The 22,339-nt window shown below is 39.9% G+C and overlaps 1 protein-coding gene across 2 annotated transcripts in view; it reads right to left on the minus strand.

Annotated features, from left to right (window-relative positions):
• Positions 1-22,339, minus strand: part of DPYS (dihydropyrimidinase) — an 87,705-nt gene that overhangs the window by 37,685 nt on the left and 27,681 nt on the right. The window contains exons 5-8 of one of the 2 annotated variants that reach the window (XM_054518753.2): positions 12,498-12,654; positions 10,920-11,061; positions 7,185-7,327; positions 3,001-3,484 (exon numbers count right to left, since the gene is read on the minus strand). In XM_054518753.2, coding sequence (XP_054374728.2) covers positions 3,430-3,484; positions 7,185-7,327; positions 10,920-11,061; positions 12,498-12,654 — 497 coding nt within the window. In that variant the 3' untranslated portion in view covers positions 3,001-3,429. Of the gene's footprint in view, positions 1-3,000; positions 3,485-7,184; positions 7,328-10,919; positions 11,062-12,497; positions 12,655-22,339 lie in introns of those variants that run through there. The other variant, XM_002819342.5, reaches the window with a different exon arrangement.

The following is a 22,339-nucleotide window of genomic DNA, read 5'->3' on the forward strand; positions in this document are numbered from 1 at the left end:
AAGCAGGAAAGATGGCACAATGCCTTCAAGAATGGTGTATTCAAGGTCAAAGCCTGCCATAATTGAGTTAAAAAATAATAAATGAAAATATGTCTGCTCTGCAGAATACAGTCCAGCGAGAAGTCTTCATTAAATGTTCCAGTACACACAATGTGTTAGCTGTGTGTTTGTGTGCTTGAGATTCTGTGAGATATCCTGTAGCTCATAAATACTGAAACGGGACAGTTACCATAGTAACTAAGTGCTATTTAATGAATACCAAAGAACTGAAGCTCCGAGGATGGTTTTAAGTTGCCAGAACATGAGTTACTGCTGCAGCTATGGGCTTGCAAGTAACTGACATGTCACTCTCTCTAATAAGATTTTTAACAAGTTGGCCAGTTTGGCTGTTCTCTGTCTTGACCACATGACACCACAAGATTCTGTCTTAACATCACATGAAAAGCATGTTCCTGATTTCTTCCCCTGACTCTAAGTACCAAGATCTTCTACAGAAATGGGTCAGACATTCAGATATGGAAAACGTCCTTAAATTTGAAACTGTGACCCAAGTAGTGAAGCAGTAGGACACATACTTCCGTCATATGCAATAGACACCAGCTCAATGAGCCATCAAGCTGAATACAGCGGGCTCTTTTATTTCCGAAAAAGGTGAATGCTCCCTTTACACTAAATGCAGTTTGTTCTTTATTGTGCAATGACACAGAAGAGCTATTGCAGTTGATTTTTGCAGGAACTTTTTACAGGCTAGTGACGTCTTAGGTAATCTTTCATCAGGATGTCCAAACCTTCCCTACTACGCCCACTCCCAATTCTCTCTCGCCATCCATCACCATATGTCAAATTCCTCACCTTGGAATCATCTCGCCTTTTACAGATTTAAAAGGAAAAAATAAGCATGGCTGCCCTGCTTTTCTCTCCACTGGTCTCCCCTGGTAACTTTAACGTGGTCCATTTTTAAGGCTACAGATTGTGTGGCAAGCATACTTACGTCGACATGCCATTAATAAGTAACAAGAATTTTTAAAACGAAAACATCTATGTACCATGAAGCCAAAAATCATTAACAAATGCAACCGTTCTCCAGAGGCTGGCTTGTTCTTGCATAACCAGCAGCTCGAATGGCCTGGCTGGAGCCAGCCGAGCTCAGTGTGGGCTGCGGGCGCCCCCTTCAGCATCTAGGGTGCAATGCATGTTGCTTTCCTGTTAGATACTAACGAGACGGCTGGGCAATTATTTTTGCTAAAACCGTTTAAGGAAATTTTGTAGGAAAATTTGGGCCAACATCCAATGGTGTGAGACAAAAATCTTGCACATTAGCAGCCTGCATTTAATGTTAAAATCTGGCAGGTAAAATTTAAAAGGGAGGCCTTTATTGCAAGAAGAAAAAAAAAACTGTATAGATATATTCATTTATTCATTTGATTAACACTTCTCTACAAGGTGAACTCTATTTAAAATTGCCTCTGTCTGTGATAAACACAATTAAAAGTGGAGACAGCCACAACCTCTTCACCTTCTCATTTCCTTCTACAGCCTGAAGCTGTTCTCTCTGTGGTGCAATCTCCAGCCTTAACTGGTTCCTCCTAGAACCCCCTATCAATGCCTTGGTTTGTCTCACCTCCATGTTTAGTCTTGACTCACAGGGCCACGTTATCTACTCACCTCTCTCGTACGATTTCACGTCGATGACTGCTCTAACTCCACAATGATCTTTCTTCTTTGAATTTCTAAGGCATCTTGTTTCTGCCTCTCGTGTGATATTCTTAACCCATCCCTTCTTAGGCTGAGAATATTTCACTTTACATCTCCTCTCCTCTCCTAGACTGTCAGCTTCTTAAAGGCAGGGTGTGGCTGTTGTATAAGCTTGACCCTCAGCCTGTGGCTTGCCGAGGTGCTCATGTGCAGAGTGAATTTGTGAATGAAGGAACACACAAAGGTGACTCTTTTGGCTTCATTTCCTCTCTAAGAGCTCTGCTTAACAAACTCATTGCTCCCAACCTAAAAAATGAAGGGGCACTTAAAGAAAATAAGACCAGCGAGACAATTCTTCCTCCTCTCCTTGGAAAATCTTTTCTACTTAAATTCATCTTTATCCATTCATTCTTCTAACACAGTCATTTATTGATCACATGCAGTAAGTAAAAAGCATAAAATGGGAAGATGCTATTCTTACTTTTCCTCTCACCATAGCCGGTGCTGAATAAAATCTTTCTAATTTCCCTTTATGCTATGTCTTAGTCCCGCCAATCTTCCATGCAGTGTGGAAGGCTGCATCCTTCTCATTCACCTGTTCAACATTTATTGTGCGTCTTCTCTATGCTGAACCAAGCTGGGCCTACGTCATATAGGATCAATTAAAACAAAAATCGAGAGCATAACTCCTCACTCCTTAAGTATGGGCTGTACATGGTGACTTCCTTCCAGAAAATACAACATGGAAAGGGGTGGGGAAAACAGCTGTATGGTGGAGAAACCTGGCAAATATGACCTCAGCCAGTTCATCCAGGTCAATACCAGTAGTGGTAGTCATGCTCACAGTATGTCTTTTGATACGATGTGATGAAAATGGTTCTTTGCTTACGTGATCTTCCTCCCACAAACCCACAACCCGAGGCTTATAATGAGAAAAACATCAGGAAAATCACAACAGAGGCCATTCTACAAAATACCTGATCGATATTCCTCGAAACTGTCAAGGTCATCAAAAACAGAGTCAGAGAAATTGTCACAAGTCAGGGGAGCCTAAGGACACATGACCACTAAATGTAATATTGGATCCCAGAAGGGAAAAAACAGGCAAAAACTAAGGAAATATGATAAAGCATGGATTCTAGTTAATAATAACATATCAATATTGGTTCATTAATTGTGACGAGTGTACCATACTAATGTAAGATAATAATAGTGGTAACCAGCTGTGGAGTACATAGGAGTGTCTTGTACTATCTTTGCAACTTTTCTGTAAATCTAAAATATTCTAATATAAAACATTTATTTTAAAAAATGGAACTAGACCTCAAGAATATTAATGAGAAAGAAAAGGAAGACAGATTGTGCTACAGGACTGTAAGTGGGTTTGCTGGGTTTAGTAGAACTCGGGCTGCAAGGTGAGAAGAGGCAGACGGTGACGATGGTAGGGGTAGTGTCTAAGGACAGTGGAAAGCTATGGATGATTCATGGACAGTTAGAAAAGGCTAAAAATATTATTGCACTTCAGAAAGGTCCTAGTTGAGGTCATCAGCATAAATTTTGGTTGGGAACAGCCAGCCCAGATGAGCAACTTTCTCATAACAACCAGGCCAAGAATAGAGGTGCTGTGATCGACCCAGATAAGGGCTCAGCATACAGTTTCTGCAACGATCTCTCTCTTTTAACGTGAACCACAACAAACACGCTTTCTCCTTGAATTCTTCCAGATTCATTATTCTATGAAGCCTCCTCTTCAACAGCCCCCTTCTCTCCTTTTTCCCACATTCTGTAACTGAAAAAAATGAATAATGATAGTGCAAAAATATTCTGATGATGGTTTACAGGAAAATGTTAAATTAGAGGATTAAAGAAGCAATATATAGAGTAAGTCAAATAAGTCAAAGAAATCCAAAGGAGGCTCAATCAATTCAATATACCCTGAGAATATTTTTCCGCTTTTCAAAAAAAAAAATGATAAAACAAGAAAAGAAAAACAAAAAGGTCACCGGCTTTTTAAAAGGATGTAGAGTCAGAGAAATAGAACCCCATGGTTCATCTGCCTTCTGATCACCACAGGCAAAATAGCTGAGAACATCTAAAAATGAAAATGTCCTACAAAGAATGAAACTAGTCAAACTAGAGAAATAGAAAATAACCATAATAATACATACCTTGTCTTCGTGTAACACGTTCTTAGTTGACAAAGCATTTTCACATGTATCTCATGTGATTCTAACCAAAACTTTATGAGGTAGGCATAACAATTCTTAATGATCCCATTTTACATATGAGAGAGTGGATTTTCAGAGACTTTAAATGGCCTTTGATGGATCTGGGACCAGAACCTACACATCAGGCTCTGGGGCCTATGGCTGGTTTTCCTTATGTCTGGCACCGGGTGTACACAATCAGCAGACATAGATAAAGAAGCCTTCATACTAGTAAGATAATGCAGAATATGTATCTTTCTCCCAAAAGACACATATACAAAAATGTAAATATTTAATTTTCTATTATCATTATTGTGATAAATATATTTGATCATTAATGTGATAAATAATGTCCTTCATAAAGTGAAGGATGGAAATCATGCAAGAAATGTGAAACAGCCGGGTGCAGTGGCTCACGCCTGTAATCCCAGCACTTTGGGAGGCCGAGACGGGCAGATCACAAGGTCAGGAGATCAAGACCATCCTGGCTAACGCGGTGAAACCCCGTCTCTACTAAAAATACAAAAAAACTAGCCGGGTGTAGAGGCGGGTGCCTGTAGTCCCAGCTACTAGGGAGGCTGAGGCAGGAGAATGGCGTGAACCTGGGAGGCGGAGCTTGCAGTGAGCTGAGATCGCACCACTGCACTCCAGCCTGGGCGACAGAGCGAGACTCCGTCTCAAAAAAAAAAGAAATGTGAAAGAACTTATGAGAGAAAGCGATAGAAAGAAATGTAAAAACATAGGAGCTTTTTAGTTTGACCTTAAGTTAGTTATTCTTAGACTAGAAATGAGGGAAATTAAGCAGGTAATATATATAGATCTTTAAAAAAATCTACACATCTGGATCATTATGTGCTGTTCTGAAACAACTGAATAGGAAAGGAAGGGCAAGACAATGTTATAGAAATCAGTAGCAAAACTTGTGAGAAAGTGGTCTAAATTTATATAGTCTAAAAACATGACTCAAAGAGACATAATCACAGCCTATGAATATCCTCCAAGCAGCAATATGTGGTAAATAAAGTAAGTGAGTTATTCACAACCTTAGGTTCAGGTCATCTCTCTTTGTCCAGTTGTCTAGGGAAGACAATGCTCTACTCCTGAGCTGGTGTCATCCCTAGAAATTAAAACGGCAGACAAGGGCTCGCCAGGCTGGGCCCTGTTGGAGAGACTCAGGAGTAGGATTCAAAAGAAGAAGGACATCAAATGGCCTCCTGAGATTCTCTATATTGTTAAGAATTAGACTGGAGAGTCTCACCACACGATAAAGTATTTTCATTTTTTCCCTCACCTTTGATAAAGAATGACAGAGAATGAAATCAAATCCAAAAATGCTTTTAGTTATTGGCCCACCTGATTGGAAGACAACATGGAATATGAAAAATCAAGAATATTATAAAGTGCTCTGCTTTGCTATCAGCAGACAGCCTGGTACTGAATCTCATGAAGAAACATCCAGGTTTATGAAGTCAAAGTCACTAGGTCAGGGTTCTCATAGCAAACCTGTCACTTAAACGGTTGTACAGCTACAGTTTTCTCATTGTCATAAGGTAATCAATATTTGTCTCTCCTGGTAAAATCACATTTAAGACACCAAAACATTTTAAAAACCCACGAGAGCTGTGACGTACAGATTATTACTGATGATTAACATTAGTATGATGCTCCCTGATGTTATGCTTCAAAAACACCATTTTTCAGAAATATTTCTTTCACAGAATAGTTTTCTCCCTTTCGAAAATTTCTAGGTTTTCAGATTAAAGCTCACAATCTCCTTAAGCCACAAGTTATTTCAAAAGGTCTGCCTGGTCCCAGCCCTTGAAGCAGCCTAAATTGTTTGAATTACAGCCAAGATGGCCCTGGGCAGGCCCCTGCTGGGTGTACAGCAGCCCTCTGTAGAGTGATATTTTAAATATCAGGAGTTCTCTAAACACAGCATGCTCAATTCAGCCACAGAACAATCAAAATCCAAGCAATTTTTTTCCATTGCCTTTCCAAGCACAATTTTTCTAGCTTTGCAGAGAAGCTGCCTACATTTGGTTTTACTTGTCTTCATTTTGCATGTAATTATTTTGTATGCAACCGGATATTTAGTCCTTAAATGGGCAATAGTTCCTTATTAACATAAGAAAGATCTTGAACAGTGTCTTGTTGTTATCTTAAGATATTTATGTAAATAAGATGTGTATACCACCCTTTATGGCATTGCACGGATCTTAACCAGTGATGAGGTGATACGCTGAAGTGTTTAACTGAAGGCTGCTTGCTTGCTATGACTACGGCCTGCCGACCACGTGACCTGGTCCCTGAGTGGGAACAGTGGGTGCCCAGAGAGTGTCAAGTGGAAAAAAACAAGGATTTCCTATAGGAATATCTGGGGCTTGTTTTTAGGCTTACAGTGATGGTACCTTAGTGTTTCAAATGATCATCGTTTTCCCAAAGGTAACCCATGAGCACTTCAATTGAAGCTGGGCCTTTGTGATAATATTAGCCCAAGAAACTGTAGACTTTTTCTTACTACAATAAAAACCCTAACAGACTTTGAATAAATGCCTATACAAGGAGGCAGAAGTCCATGCAAGCCCACATACATATGGATTATTAAAGCATTTAATGGAATTTTCTCCACTACAACTGCAAAATTTATGAAAAACACAAATCAGGCTGCAGGTGTTACCTGTACTAACGTCCTATAAGGAGACAATAACAGAGCTCCAGCCTCTATTGACTGCTTTCCTGAGTTGGTGGAATTTGCCAGACTTGCAATATTAACATAGAATTATGGAAATTGGAAACAAAAAGCTGGAATCTACTAGGAATGATAGGCTGAAGATGAACTCAACTGGAAAATTTGGCTAACTGAAAGTGACATCCTTTGTGCTGGAATTTTTCTATCTGAAAGCTTTAAAAAGGCTGTAATTATTTTGAGTTTTCAATTCAACCCTTTTCAAACTAAGCCTTTTATTTCCTTTGTCACGCTGTACCTTTCTTCCATGTGAACTCGGGCATTTGCCAGGCACTGAAGTGGTAAATTCATATTGGTTTTATATACAGATCCATTGTCACAGAATGCAACACAACTTCTGCATCCTCTATGCCAAGAAAAACAAAGGAATATTTGCACATCAAAACCTTTATCTTGTGTACAGGCTCAAAATACCTGAGCACAGCTAAAGAAGTCATCTAAGGAGAAACGGCTGATTAATGCCAAAGCATTATTTCTTTGCAAGTTAATGCATTTTCTCCACGATGAAGCCAAGGAATACGAGAACTTAGACTTACCTTGTGGCTTTTGGGTCCCAAATAACAATGTCAGCATCTGATCCTACAGCTATTCTTCCTTTTCTTGGATAGAGATTAAAGATTTTGGCTGCATTTGTGCTGGTAACTGCCACAAATCTGTTTTCATCCATTTTACCACTATGCTGTAAAGCAATTCAAAGAATCATTCTAGTGATCAAATACTAAAAAGTATCCTATCAATAAAATGACAAGACTTGCATCTCTTAAACAAACAGAACTGCACCTAATTTCTTATATTGTAGAGCATCGGAGGATGCTGATAAGTATTAAACAGTCATAATGCTAATGATGGAGATGATGGGGTAACATATGGAAGCCTGAAGATGACTTTTCAAAAGCCCCACTACTTAGCATCCACACTAATTCTTCCCATTCATCCTAGAATCACAAAAATTGTAACAGATGACAGCGAAATTTTGGTAATGGTATTTTCGATTCTTATTTAAAGTTTGACAATACCACATTTATGATCTGACTTGTTTATTACAGACCTAAGATTTATGAGATAATCATGTAGACGTTAGATAGAATATTATAGAGTGAGAATAGGTGACAACACTTTTTTTTTTTTTGAGATGGAATTTCACTCTCATTGCCCAGGCTGGAGTGTAATGGTGCGATCTCGGCTCACTGCAACCTCCATCTCCCAGGTTCAAGCAATTCTCCTGCCTCAGCCTCCCAAGTAACTGGGATTACAGACCTGTCCCACCACACCTGGCTAATTTTTTGTATTTAGTAGAGATGGGGCTTCACCATGTTGGCCAGGCTGGTCTCCAACTCCTGACCTCAGGTGATCCACCCTCCCTGGCCTCCCAAAGTGTTGGGATTACAGGCATGAGCCACCGCACCCGGCTGACAACATTTTAAAATCAGCTGGCAATGCTTTTATTATTTTTTAAAGAATATTACAGAGTGAGGATAGCTGACAACACTTTTGAATCAGGTGACAATGCCTTTTTAAAATTTTTTGTTTTGAGATATGGTCTCACTCTGTTGCCCAGGCCGGAGTGCAGTGGTGTGATCGTGGCTCACTGCAGATTTAACCTCCCTTGGCTCAGGTGATCCTCCCCACTCTGCCTCCCAAGCATTAGGTTGGTGCAAAAGCAATCGCAGTTTTGCCATCACTTTTAATGGCAAAAACTGTGATTACTTTTGCACTAACCTAATAGCTGGGACTACATGGTAGGGTATGCCCCACCATGCCTGGCTAATTTTTTATAGAGATGGGGTTTCACCATGTTGCCCAGGCTGGTCTGGAACTGTAATCCTAACACTTCGGGAGGCTGAGGCAATCCAACTGCCTTAGCCTCCCCAAAGTGTTAGGATTATAGGCATAAGCCACCATACCCAGATGCAATCATTTTGAAAAGATAAAAAAAAACTCAAGAGGTTCAATTTTATGCAATTGAAGTTTTAAATGAACCAACAATTATGGATAGTCTATTGCAAGAGATTTTAATATGGACAGAATTCAGAGGGATGTGGCTCCTCTAAAATAAAATTTAAAAGTGTTAGGGGTTTATCCCTATTTATATGGTAAGAGGGTACTTAAGGTTTATTTAATTATCAAGCAGTGCTTGCCTTAAAAATGACTAAGAACCATGCCCTGAAAGTAATATTCCCATAAGTAAACCATATTAATGTTTCATAAATGACATGGTTTTCTATATATTATGAAGAACTATTCAGTCACTGTAAAGCCATTTATATACCAGGGAACTATATAGATTATGAAAATCTGCTATAATAAAGATATTCATTGTAATAACAGAAGTTCAAGTGGAAGCTTGAACTGTTATCAAGAAAATCTAAGTGAAGAGAAGTCATCTGGGATGGTTAGAGTTGAGGTGGAAGAAGAGGGGGTGAGGAAAATAATCAGCAGAAGATGGGGCTATAGAGATGTTTTGAAGATCTAATTGTAAGCTAATGATTCAACTATCATCCAATAAGTAATGGAGACAAGTAAAGGGTTTTTGAGAGAACAATAGCACAAACAGAACTTTATTTTTGAATGAGAACTCCCATTCAAAACCTATCCTCCCTCTAAAATATTGTAAAAAAAAAAATAAAAGCATTGTCAGCTGTTCTCAGTACAGAACAAGAGTTCTTGTACTGGAGTAAAGAATACACTGTAGCAAGTGAGACTCTGGAGATGGGGACCAGCTGTGAGATTACTGCAAAGGTCCACACAAAACATGAGCCTCCAACTAGAATGGTAGCAACGAAGAAAGAAATAAGGAGGCCCTTTGGAAATAAAATTGACAAGACTTGGTGAATAATTCATTAGAGTTAGAAGTAGGTGGTATGTGTAGGGTAAAAGCAATTGAAGAGGATTCTGAAGTGTGAGATATAATTAATGTGTCATTTGAGGGAGGCATCCTGGGAGATGGGTGAGAAGGGCATGACACTGGGGACCAGAAGTCTAACCAGGCGAGTCCCCTCTGCTGGTCTTCACAGCTCCACATGTCAACTGGCTGGACAAGTTAACACGTAGACATTAGTCATGTGATTCTTCTCTGTCCTCTGGGAGAAATTTTCTAGTCATGGACATTTAAATTTTTTTCCAGACTTTAAATTATTACTTTTGTGACTTCATACAGCAATTTTAAAAATATGATATCCAAGGATTCTTTAAGAAGTGACATCAGGCTGGGCACAGTGGCTCACACATGTCAATCCCAACATTTTGGGAGGTGAAGGCGGGTGGATCACCTGAGGTCAGGAGTTTGAAACCAGCCTGGCCAACATGGTGAAACCCCCTCTCTATTAAAAATACAAAAATTTGCCAGTCATGGTGGTGCATGCCTGTAATCCCAGCTACTTGGGAGGCTGAGGCAGGAGAATCACTTGAACCCGGGAGGCGGAGGTTGCAGTGAGCCGAGATTGCACCACTGCACTCTGGTCTGGGCAACAGAGTGAGACTCCATCTCAAAAAAAAAAAAAAAAAAAAAAAGAACTGACATCAACAAAGATTTCATGAAAAGGAGGTATGAGCATAACGAATACCCTTCGTGTATTTTTTTTTTTTTTGTGATGGAGTCTCACTCTGTTGCCCCAGGCTAGAGTGCAATGGTGCCATCTTGACTCACCGCAACCTCTGCCTCACAAGTTCAAGCAATTCTCCTGCCTCAGCCTCCTGAGTAGCTGGGATTACAGCCACGTGCCACCATGCCCGGCTAACTTTTGTAGTTTTAGTAGAGATGGGGTTTCACCATGTTAGCCAGGTTGGTCTTGAACTCCTGACCTCAAGTGATCCACCTGCCTTCGCCTCCCAAAGTGCTGAGATTACAGTTGTGAGCCACTGAACCCTGCCCCTTTGTGTATTTTTTATCATTTCAAGTATTTGTGCCAATGACACATGAGGCATTGGAATTCAAGAGCATGAGAAATCAAGCAGAAGGGCTATGCCATTTCAGAGAATTCAGGAATAACCCTCTTTGTATGCAATCTTAATTCATCCCCTAATGTCTCTGCAAAATAGTGCGATGCATCGTCTAAACTAAAATAAACTATGCAGAGAAGATTATTTCTTTGCTGATGCTATACTGAGGGATGGAATGGTGATGAAGGTGATAGTATTGCATTCCTAGTATCCTCCCTAGTAAAAACAATCAAAAAGCTTCTCTATGAAAATTTGTGCCACTCTCGTCCTCAAATGGGCAGGATCCTAGCTGAAGAACTAGGCAAAGCAAGGCTGGAACCTGCGAAACCCACCACGCCTTTTTCCCATATTACTGACATCCGATCTTCAACACCATTCACCCCATTGGGGATCTTGGTAAAATCATCCTTCCCAAGAGCTTTCTGGCAGGTGTTGAAAGTGCAGTTATCAGTCCCTGTTGTGGTTAGATCATCACTGTAAAAGAAAAAAACACGAGAGTGATGGGGTGAGTATACAGAATACGTTAGGAGGAAACTGCCATAACCTTTCCTAATCTCCTGGCTCCCTTCTCAATTGAAGTCAGAAAAATGCAATGGAGAATGAGCAGTTTTTTCAAGAACATATTTCATCCCTCTCCTGTCTCTATTCTAGGAAGTACTTTCAGAGGACACACTGATAGGAAGCATGGTCCAAGACGGGTTAGGAAACCTGAGTTCTAAGCTCAGCTCCATCACTTACTAGCTCTGTGATATGAGCTTGTCTGAGACTCCATTTCTCATCTAGAAATGAATAGTTACATGTACTTGATGAAGATAACTTCAGAATCACCAGAAAATATGTGAGAGAAAACTCCTTGTGAGCAGAATACTCCATCCACAAAGACATCACCATGGTGATCCTCATGAATGGAGGGCAGGCCCTCCGGGGCAGTCCCTAGCCACACGGCCACACTGGGATGAACAGAGGGTAAGATTGGCTGGGGATGCTGATATTACCAGGGACAGGAATCCTGCTTTGACTTGTGAGTAATCTTGGGGATGCTGAATCATGAAGGAGGAAGGAAGCTGAAAAGAACGGGTAAGTGAACTCTTGTACGGTCTGTCATGAAAAACTCTTAGCTTGAGACTGAGTATCTGTGAATGGGGAGTGTCGGGATGTCCATGAACGGTAGAATTTTCTTTTTTCTTTTCTTTTTTTTTTTTTTTGAGACAGAGTCTTGCTCTGTCACTCTTTTGGAGTGCAGTGGCATTATCGCTGCTCACTGCAACCTCTGCTTCCTGGGTTCAAGTGATTCTCGTGCCTCAGCCTCCCGAGTAACTGGAATTACAGGCATGAGTCACCACGCCCAGCCAATTTTTGTATTTTTAGTAGAGATGGGGATTTGCCATGTTCACCAGGCTTGTCTCGAACTCCTGGCCTCATGTGATCCACCGGCCTCAGCCTCCCAAAGTGCTGGGATTACAGGCGTGAGCCACTGCATCTGGCCCTGGAACGGTAGAATTTTCAAGAAAAATGATCATACGTTCCCAGAAAGTAACAGAGTTACCTACACAAAAACCAAGTTCCCATATTGTATCAGCATGGAAAAAAATTCAACAATATTCTGATAAAAAGTAAGGCGTAATGAAGAGCTCTGGGTTTGGGCAACAAGAGATGAAAAAAGTCAGAAAAGAGTAAAGTTTCAGTGAAAATGATCTGATTTCTGTGAGTCTAGAAAAGGCTTTGACAACATATCATAGTATAATTAAGTCAATGTTTTTTGCTCTGCAGCTGAGGGGTACCCAGGGCTGACAGGTCAAGTAGAAGAGAATACTGAGAGGTTAGTGGAGAGTCCAGATGGGAGGACGAGCTCCCCTCCACCCAAACCTTCTTTTGGCAATACACTTCCCAGTCATCTGCAAAATGATTACTTAGCCAACAGGTTCATGAGGAAGTCGGGTGTTGAGGGGTCTGGTCGCAAAGGTGGACCCATGACATGGTGGGCTGCATGGTGCCATTCTTTATTCCAGTAGTGAGTGCCATCTGTGCCAAGACTGGCTGCTATGGGTTCACCATAGACCACCTTCCCTGGAAAGATTAAAAGAAGCATTCATCACTTTAATTTATTCTTAAGAGGACCATATGACAAACATATAAATATTAATCTTTTCTGCCCTAGCAGAGGGTAATATCTACAGTTTAGCAGAATCCCAAACTATAATTTACTTTTGTGGACAGGATTTAAAAATCCATGATGAACATAAATATGAATGAGAAATAAACCTCTGTAAGTGTAAGCCATTCATATTTTAGATCCATTTTTACGGCCATATAACCTAGCAAAAGCTGGCTGGTACAAGAGCCATTCTAATGAAACCTTCTCCAAAACCCTACCAGATAAATGCTATTGTTATCTCCATAAAAAGATGAAAATAAAGCTATGGAGTAGTAACTTCTCTACATTTACATTACATATACTCTATGTGGTGTGGAGAAGGTAGAATTTGAACCCAGAATTTGACTCCAGTGGTCCTAACTTTTATGCTTTACTACCCTGATGACAGATAATTATTAGTTAGGTCATATGGAATTCAACCACAGCATATCTCTGCTGCAAATCAATTGATAATCTTTTCATGCCCTTGAAAAAAAGAGCTCCTCAAAAAACTTGTATTAAATGAAAGAACACTCAGATAATAAAGTCTTAGCCAGAAATGCATATTTTAAAAATCATGCAAATGAGGCCATCAAAAAAAAGCGTATGATGTTAGAAAAGTTAATAGTGCACAGTGAATTTGAATTTAAAATCAGAATCCTATCTCTGATTAGCATTTGTCAGAATAATAGGTTTGCTGGCATCAACCTGATCAAATTCAGGCAATCATTAAGGAGAGCGCACAGTAGAAAGATGCTGGCATACCAAATTAGTTCACTCTGGTCCATCAGATGCTGAGTTTTAGTTAAAATCCTGATATATAACTGAAATTAACGATTTCCTCAGAGAGTACTGACAGTAGATGGCCGCCAGTTGCCTGAGTCATATCAAATTGGAACACAGAACCCTATTATTTCATAGATCCTTCTCCAAACTAGCCATCTTCCACTAGCTAGCTTAGGAATTTGAAAAACCATGAAAGCAAGGCTTATTGAAGCCCAAGAACTTCAATTCTTAAGTAACCAAGTATCAATAAAAGTTATCCCCCAGGGACTCAGCCATGGCTAAGTTACTTTGCTTCCGTGACGTGCCCTACTGGATGAATCCCGTCCCCATTCGGATTCTTACTGCCCTATCCCCAGAAAAGGAGAAACACCATTAGCAACTCTTTCTAAATATAGAATAAGCAGCAATCATTTTTAGTGAATGAAGAGGTAATGTACTATCTACTGAAGAACTGGGAAGATGGACATGATATTTTATTTGCAAGTATGAAGAGACCTTCCTATTCCAAGGGAACGTCTTACAGATGCTTGGACAATGAAAACTCAGAGACTTGATCTGCAATCACTTTACAAGTCGCTGACTGAGGATTTTCCATGGTGATTTATCATCGAGGAAAGATCCTTATCACATGTTCTATTCAATCACTTGGCCCATCAAGGTGATATGGGAATATGGTGCCAAAAGTTCTGCAATTTTAACAGCACTCAGGAAAAATTAAAAGTGTCAGTGTCTACCAGGAGTCTGCCAGGACTGTTTTGAAACCAGATGACAGGTAATTTCCTTGGAAGGGCTTAGCTCCTTTAAAATATGACAGGCCACTTTAGTGGCCTCTCATATACAACTAGCTCTTCGTAACTGGGCTATTTTCAACTTTATCCCCATTTAGTATCTGTTAATATCCAAAATAAAATTTAAAAAGTAAAAATTCCTAACTGCATATTCTGTTTCCTGTTTCACTATTTCTAAGGCATTTTCAAAGGACTAAAAAGCATGCAAGAACTAAAAAGGGGAAGGAAAACAGGAGGCCTGGATAATCCATAAATTGGATAATCAAACTGGATAATTCAGCATAATTATGGGTTCTGTTAGATTTGGGCTAAAAATAAAATAACAATAAAAGTAGCTAACACATGCATACCATTCTATAGTTTGCAAGGCTCCCAAATACAATCTCATTTGACCTTCATAGCCGCCTTCATGCTGGTTTGACAGATGAAAAAATTGATGCTCAATGAGACTAATGTGCCCAACACACACTGGCACTAAGTGGTACAGCCAGAATTAGAGTCATAGTATTATAATATCATATCATATGCACTGTGTTACTAGGAAAAGTGCCATTTTTTATTACTTGGGAAAGAGCATGTATTTCTAAATGTTTAAGTCAACCACAGGCTATTTGTGGATGTGGCTGAGCATTTTTTCAATTTCACTTACTGGTTTCATTTACTACACTTAGTTGGTTGGCAATGAAGAGTGCTCTATCTGTCTTCAGCCTGGTACTATCCTGATTACATTCACAACTGGAGGGTTTCAACAACTCTTAGGAGACAGGAACATCTTCATCACTAATCTCCTCCCACTGTCTTAGCAAGCTTCACATTAGGTTGTATCATCTCTACCCATAGATGTTCTCTCCTTATTTCTCCATTTTTTGGCTCAAACCCAAACAAAGAAAAGATTCTGCCCTTTATGATGCAACCTCCCACTTAAAGGAGTTTCACCCTTTGAGAGATACTCAAGATTTCCCAGTAATGAAGCCAGTCAAACCAATCCAAACTCTCCACTGACCAGACAACCCATTTATTAGATGACGGTGATAGAGCAGATGTTAACACCTTGTCTGGATCTACAAGCAACACTTAATATTGAGTCCTGAGATCTGCTAGAGAAGGTTGAAAGATGCAGAGAAAAAGCATAGGCATCCAGGAGCAAAAGCCCTGGCCACTAAATAGGAGGCCAAACATATTTATAGAAATAAATCTTCCTAGCCAAAAGGATAGAGCCAAACTTTCCTGGACTTTATTTTGATTCAAAACATTACATTTACAAAGGAAGAAAAGAATTGAGAAGGAAAATACACAGAAGCAGCTTGGTAGAATGGATCATACAGATATAGATTCAAATCCTGCTTTTGCTACGTTTTAGCTGGTGACATTGTACGAAGTAAGTCATTGTTCTTAGTCTGTTTTTCTCATCTGTGAAATGGGATCACAGTGTCCCTCTAGTGTGGCAATTTTGTGAAGGTCAAATAAATTAATGTTTATGAAAGTACCCAGAATCTTCCTGGGACCCTGGAGACATTTTATGTTATGGGCTGAATTGTGTCCTCTGCCCAAATCCACATGTTGAAGTCCTAACCCCTGGTACCTCAGAATGTAACTGTATTTGGGAAAAGGATCTTTACGGAGGTAGTGAATTTAAAGTGAGGTCATTAGGGTGGGCCCTAATTCAATAAGACTGTGGTTCTTATACGAAGAGGAAATTTGGACACATATAGGGGAAGATAACGTGAAGACACAGGAAGAAGATGGCCATCTACAAGCCAAGAAGAAAAGCCTGGAACACATCCTCCCTCCACAGCTCTCAGAAGGGGCCAACCCTGTTCAACCCTGTTGTCACCTTGGTTTTGGACTTCAAAACTCCAGAACTGTGAGAAAATAAATTCCTGTTGTTTAAGTGGGCTAGTCTGTGGCACTTTGCAACAGCAGCCATAGAAAACTCATACACCACAAATGTTAGTTTCCTGATAGCCACACAATTCTATTTTTTTAATGGCTAGCTTTTAACTGCTATGCAATTGGATGTAATGCAAATTATCTTGTTCTAAATTTAAAGGACAATGGAGTGTTCTGATGTTCATATGCAAGAAAGAAGAAAGGCAGCCTGGCTAACATAGTGAAACCCCATCTCTACTAAAAATACAAAAAATTATCCAGGTATGATGGTGCACACCTGTAGTCCCAGCTACTTGGGAGGCTGAGGCACGAGAATCACTTGAACCCAAAAGGTAGAGGGTGCAGTGAGCCAAGGTCATGCCACTGAACTCCAGCCTGGGCAACAGAACGTGACTCTTTCCAAAAACAAAGAGAAGAAAGGAAACTTGAGACTCAAAATGACCTTGACTCAGTGGCACATTGATTCTTCCTACAGCACTAGTGCCTAAGCATCAGTTCATTGCATGTGAGTAAATGAAATTTGGTGTATTCTTGTTCAACACTGGCAAGCAGCACTCAGCGTGACTACTTGGGAAGAGAGGGGCCACTGTGTGGATTTTCCTCCCCATCTTTTAAAACACAGGAGGAATATATGGGAGACAGAGTTTACATAAAATGGAAAATAGGAATTCCAAAGCCTCTGTTGACAAAAAGAGTCAAACTCTATAAAATATTTGAAGAGATTCATTCTAAGGCAAATATGAGTAACCAATGGCCTATGAAACAGCCCTCAGGAGATCTTGAGAACATGTGCCCAAGGTGGTTGGGGCACAGTCTAGTTTTATACATTTTAGGGAGATATGAGACATCAATCAAATACATGTAAGCGATACATTGTTCTGGTCCAGAAAGGCAGGACAGCTCAAAGTGGGGGCTTCCTGGTTATAGGTAGATGTCAAAATTTTCTGATTGGCAATTGGTTGAAAAAGTTATTATCAATAGAAAAAAATGTTCGGATTATGATAAGGGGCTGTGGAGACCAAAGTTTTATCATGCAGATGAAGCCTCCAGGTAGCAGGCTTCAGAGAGAATAGATTGCAAATGGTTTTTATTAGACTTGTTGATGTTAAATGCTGGTCAGCTTTTCCTGAATTCCAAAAGGGAGGAGGACATAATGAGGCATGTCCAACCCTCCCCTCCCGGCGTGGCCTGAACCAGTTTTTCGGGTTAACTTTGGAATGCCCTGACTGAGAGGAGGGGTTCATTCAGATGGTTAAGGGGCCTTAGAATTTTATTTTTGGTTTACACCTCTCTGCAAGAGAACTTTTTATTTTACAAAGATACGCCTATTAAGTAAAACTATAAGCAAAACTAAAACCAAATGAAATCAAATCAAACAAACAACAATCAAATATACAAACACATTAAACAACCACAATCTAGCCCAGTTTACTGTGAGCTGCTTGAGATCTGAAATTGTCTTAATCATCTTAGCAAATCTAATGCCTAGAGCACAGTACCTAGCATGCGCTTGGCATCCAAGAACTTTGTTGTTTATGAAAAATATAAGGAAAATATTTGTTAAGTTCAAATGAGCATCATATTTTTACCCTAAAGAAAGGAACATGGATTTAAAATAGAGGTAAACTTTATTAAGACAAGCTAAAACAAGTTTAACTGTAAACCAAAACAACAGCAAAGCAGTGCATTGACAATTTCAGTCATAAATGGGAAACAACGCCAGATACATAGCAATTAGGGCATCAAGCTAAATTGCTTTGAGAAATTGCCACCATTCTAAACAAATCACAGAAAGGTAGTGAATTCATGAGCCTACAGGTTCTACTGGGAAGTACGAAGGTGAAGTGAACAATGTATTTCCTAAAAAGCCATTAATGATCCCGTATGCCACTACTGTGGCAGAAAAAGAACATGTATAGCTGCTCAGACCAAAATTTAAAAAGGGTCACTGAAGCCAATGACACACATTGACACATACATTCTTCAGACAAAAACTAGACTGGAGTGGGTGATAGAAGTCAGGGGCTGGCAGACTGGACTGTCCACATGAAACACAATGACAGCTTGTTTGTCCAACTTCACACTTGGGCTATGGAGCAAGGGAGACAAACTCTGCTTCTGGAAGAAAAGGATAACGCTTTAGGGAGAAACGCCTGATTCCCTTGCCTCATCTCTGCAAAAGTGTTTTCTCACAAGAAGGGTGGATGAGAACTAATCTAGTTCTATTAGGCTGGTGCAAAAGTAACTGTGTTTTTTCCCATTGAAAGTAATGGCAAAAACCACAATTACTTTTGCACCAGCCTAATAGTTACTCAACTTGGACGAAAAAATACTTAAGCATGAAATGGGCATTCTTTGCAAACTCAAAGGTGATGCCACTTTCGATGGCTTGGACTTGAAAGTTTTCTTCTTTCTGTAACCTGCTTTTTACTTTTTATTGCAGAATGTTAAAAGAAAGTATCAAGCATGAGCAAAAAGAAACCTCAGGCTTTGGATGCACTGAACATTCCCCACCTCTTCTTTCCCAGTTCACAAAAAAAATCCTGGTGAAGACAGACAAAAGGGAAAGAATCCAGAGCTGCACTGGGGTTGAAAGAAGGATCATGGCCGACCAGGGTTTTGGTAGATTTTAGGAATGTGGAAAGCAGATGGGATGGCAATAATTCATAAATAAAAGTTAGGGGGAGTGACAGCCTGACCTGAAGGAGTAGAAGGAGTCATGAAGACCTTTCCTCCTGGGGCAGAAAGGGCAGTGAAGGGGAGGGGAGGAGGAGGTCTGGGTCTGTCAACACTCACCCTCACCTCTGCAGGGAAATGAAGCTGCTTAGGTGGTGTTGATGCTAGATTGAGGTCCCTGCACCTTAAAGTGAAGCTGTCCAGTGACTATGCCCCATGTGCATTCACACAGCAAGTTCAGGAAACAGACATGCTTGGTGGAAGAGGAAATCCATGCCTGTTCCCACACTGACCAACTGAACTGTCTTGTTGACATACGGACTGCCAAGGACCACCAGACTTTTGAAGAAAACACAAACAGCACACGCACACACAAAAAAGAGGACCAGGAGTTTTAAAAACTGAAAAATTCGCCAGGCACAGTGGCTCACGCCTGTAATCCCAGCACTGTGGGAGGCGGAGGTGGGCGGATCACCTGAGGTCAGGAGTTCAAGACCAGCCTGGCCAACATGGCGAAACCCTGTCTCTACTAAAAATACAAAAATTAGCTGGGCATGGTGGTGGGCACCTGTAATCCCAGCTACTCGGGAGGCTGAGGCAGGAGAATCACTTGAACCTGGGAGGAGGAGGTTGCAGTGAGCTGAGACCGTGCCAGCCCGGGCAACAGAGTGAGACTCCATCTAAAACAAAACAAAACAAAACCCTGAAAAATTGAACTAAAAAGAAACAGAGTAACCCAGGAAACAAAAGAGAATTTTAAAAAAATCTTCATTAGTATTCTTAGATTAAGAAGATAAGATGGGCCCAATGGTTCATGCCTGTAATCCCAACACTTTGGGAAGCCGAGGCAGAAGGATCACTTGAGCCCAGGAGTTCAAGACCAGCCTTGGCAACATAGTAAGACTATGTCTTTATATAAAAATAAATAAATAAACAAATAAAGTACCAATTTTTTTTTTTAAAAAAGAAAGTAATACATCTATTGAAAGAAAAACATGAAAAAGAATAAAGAACCATGGAAAAAAGAGTGCTTAGAGAACAAGAACATTTTCTTGGAAATAAAGGTGTGATTACCAAGACACAAGTTTATTAGAAGGGCAGGAAAAAGTAAACAAAAATATTTCCTAAAATGTATAGCAAAAATTCAAATATTTTTTTAAAAAGGTGAAAATAGTTAAAAGACATGGAGGATTATGATGGAGTCCCAGGAAAAGAAAACAGAGGACATGAATATGGAGGAAAATACAGAAGAAACATTTTCAGAATCAAAGCTCAGTCATCAGATTGATAAAGCCCTCTGAACATGAAGGTGAATTTTTAAAAGGCCTACTACTAAATGTAGCCTTGTCAGAGGTGTTCCAACCAGAGCAACTCCATCTTGAAGAGGGGCTGGGTAAAATGAGGCTGAAACCTCCCGGGCTGCAGAAACAGGATGTGGTAAAGAAGCTGGCCAAAACCCACCAAAACCAAAATGACAACGAGAGTGACCTCTGGTCATCCTCACTGCTCGTTATATACTAATTATAATGTATTAGCTATAATGTATTAGCTAAAAGACTCTCCCACCAATGTCATGACAGTTTACAAATGCCATGCCAACATCTGAAAGTTACACAATATGGCCTAAAAAAATGAGGAACTCTCAGTTCCACGAATTCCCTGCTCCTTTCCTGAAAAACTCATGAATAATCCACCCCTTATTTAGCAGATATTCAAAAATTAACCATAGAAATACCCAATCAGCAGCCCCTGGGGCTGCTCTGTCTATGGAGTAGCCATGCTTTTGTTTCTTTACTTCTCTAATAAACTTGCTTTCACTGTACTTTATGGACTCACACTAAATTATTTCTTGAGCAAGATCCAAGAACCCTCTATGGGGGTCTGGATTGGAACTCCTTTCCAGTAATAGTCTCAGTGAAATTTCTGGACATCTAAAATGAAGAGAAAGTATAAAAATCTTACAGATAATGAAAAGTTTGTGATAAGAAGACAAGAAATTGTATAGGGTTTTCCTGTTCCTCAGTAACACTGGATGCCAGCAGAGAAGGAAACTGTGCCTTCATAATTCAGAAGGAAATATTTCAGAACCAAGAATTCCACACCCATTCAAACCACCCAATAAGCCTGAAGACATGGAATCAGAAAATTTACCTGTTACACACTTTTCCTGAAAAATTACCTGAAAATCTTCAAAGTAATTCAAGAAAAAGGGAGATATGGAAACCAGGAATCAGTATATCCAACCTCATTATCCCAGAATGACATCTCTACTGCAGGCTTAGCAAGCAGCTATCAAAAATGAAAGGGAAAGTCAGCAGATTCTCCTCCCACAAAGAATCTCTGCAAGTAGAGCTGATTCTATTCAATAGAAAGTATGATGAAGAAGCTAGAACTCTTCATGATATGGTAAAGAAGGCATATATTTCTTTTCTCAACCTATTTTAAAAAGAGCTAATTGGAAAAATGTCAGGAGAAACGAGAAACTTTGCAAGACAATAATGGTCTAAATATGTAGCAAACTAAAATGAGGCATGCTTTTGAGTCCTATTGGAATGAAGAAAACTCACTTGACCTTGACACTTGGAAATTGCTTCTCTGAGAGTCAACTTGAATAACACTAACTTGCACTCCAAGTTACTGCTATAAATTTCTCTGAAGTTCTCTTCTCACTAATTGTTTCTACAGAGAAGAATATTTCCATAATTTTACCCTGTGACAGTTCTAAATTTTAGACTTAACCTGTAGACAAAGCATGGAAGAGCTAATTAGAGTTACAGAGTCTGTGTAAAGATAATAATACAGCTGGTAGACATCTGGAGGAGGCAGAGAGAGAGAGCACTTAGGACCTCTAAGTTTCTTCTTCAGCCTGTAGAGAAGAGATGTCAGGCTGGGCACGGTGGCTCACAGCTCTAATCCCAGCTCTGTGGGAGGCCATGGTGGGAGGTTAGCCTGAGACCAGCCTGGGCAACATGGTGAAATACCGACTCTACAAGACATTTAAAAATTAGCCATGTACAGTGGTGCATGCCTATAGTCCCAGCCACCCTGGAGGCTGAGGCAGGAAGATTGCTTGAGCCCAGGAAATTGAGGCTACAGTGACCTGTGTTCTTGCCACTGCATTCCAGCTCCTGTGAGATCCTGCCTCTTTAAAAAAAAAAAAAAAAAAAAAAGGAATAGCTAAAACGTAAAATAAAACACGTAAAATTAAATATATCATTTGAAGTGACATTTATTACTGACAAAACTCAGGAGGTGAGAAGTTTACAGGAACTAAATTACTCGTTTTTCATAGTTGAGAGTCAAGTGATACTGTCAAAAATTACAAATCACTACAAACTTATAGTTTAGGATTTTAGAGGTCACCACCAAAAACTAAAGATAGATAAGTTTAAAATCACTGGCTCTAAAGAATGAGCTGAGGGAGATAGAAGATATTTACTTTCCATTTAATACTTCATCATTTCCACTCCCAAAATTA

Source organism: Pongo abelii, chromosome 7, assembly GCF_028885655.2.
Source record: "Pongo abelii isolate AG06213 chromosome 7, NHGRI_mPonAbe1-v2.0_pri, whole genome shotgun sequence".
Lineage (NCBI taxonomy): Eukaryota > Metazoa > Chordata > Mammalia > Primates > Hominidae > Pongo > Pongo abelii.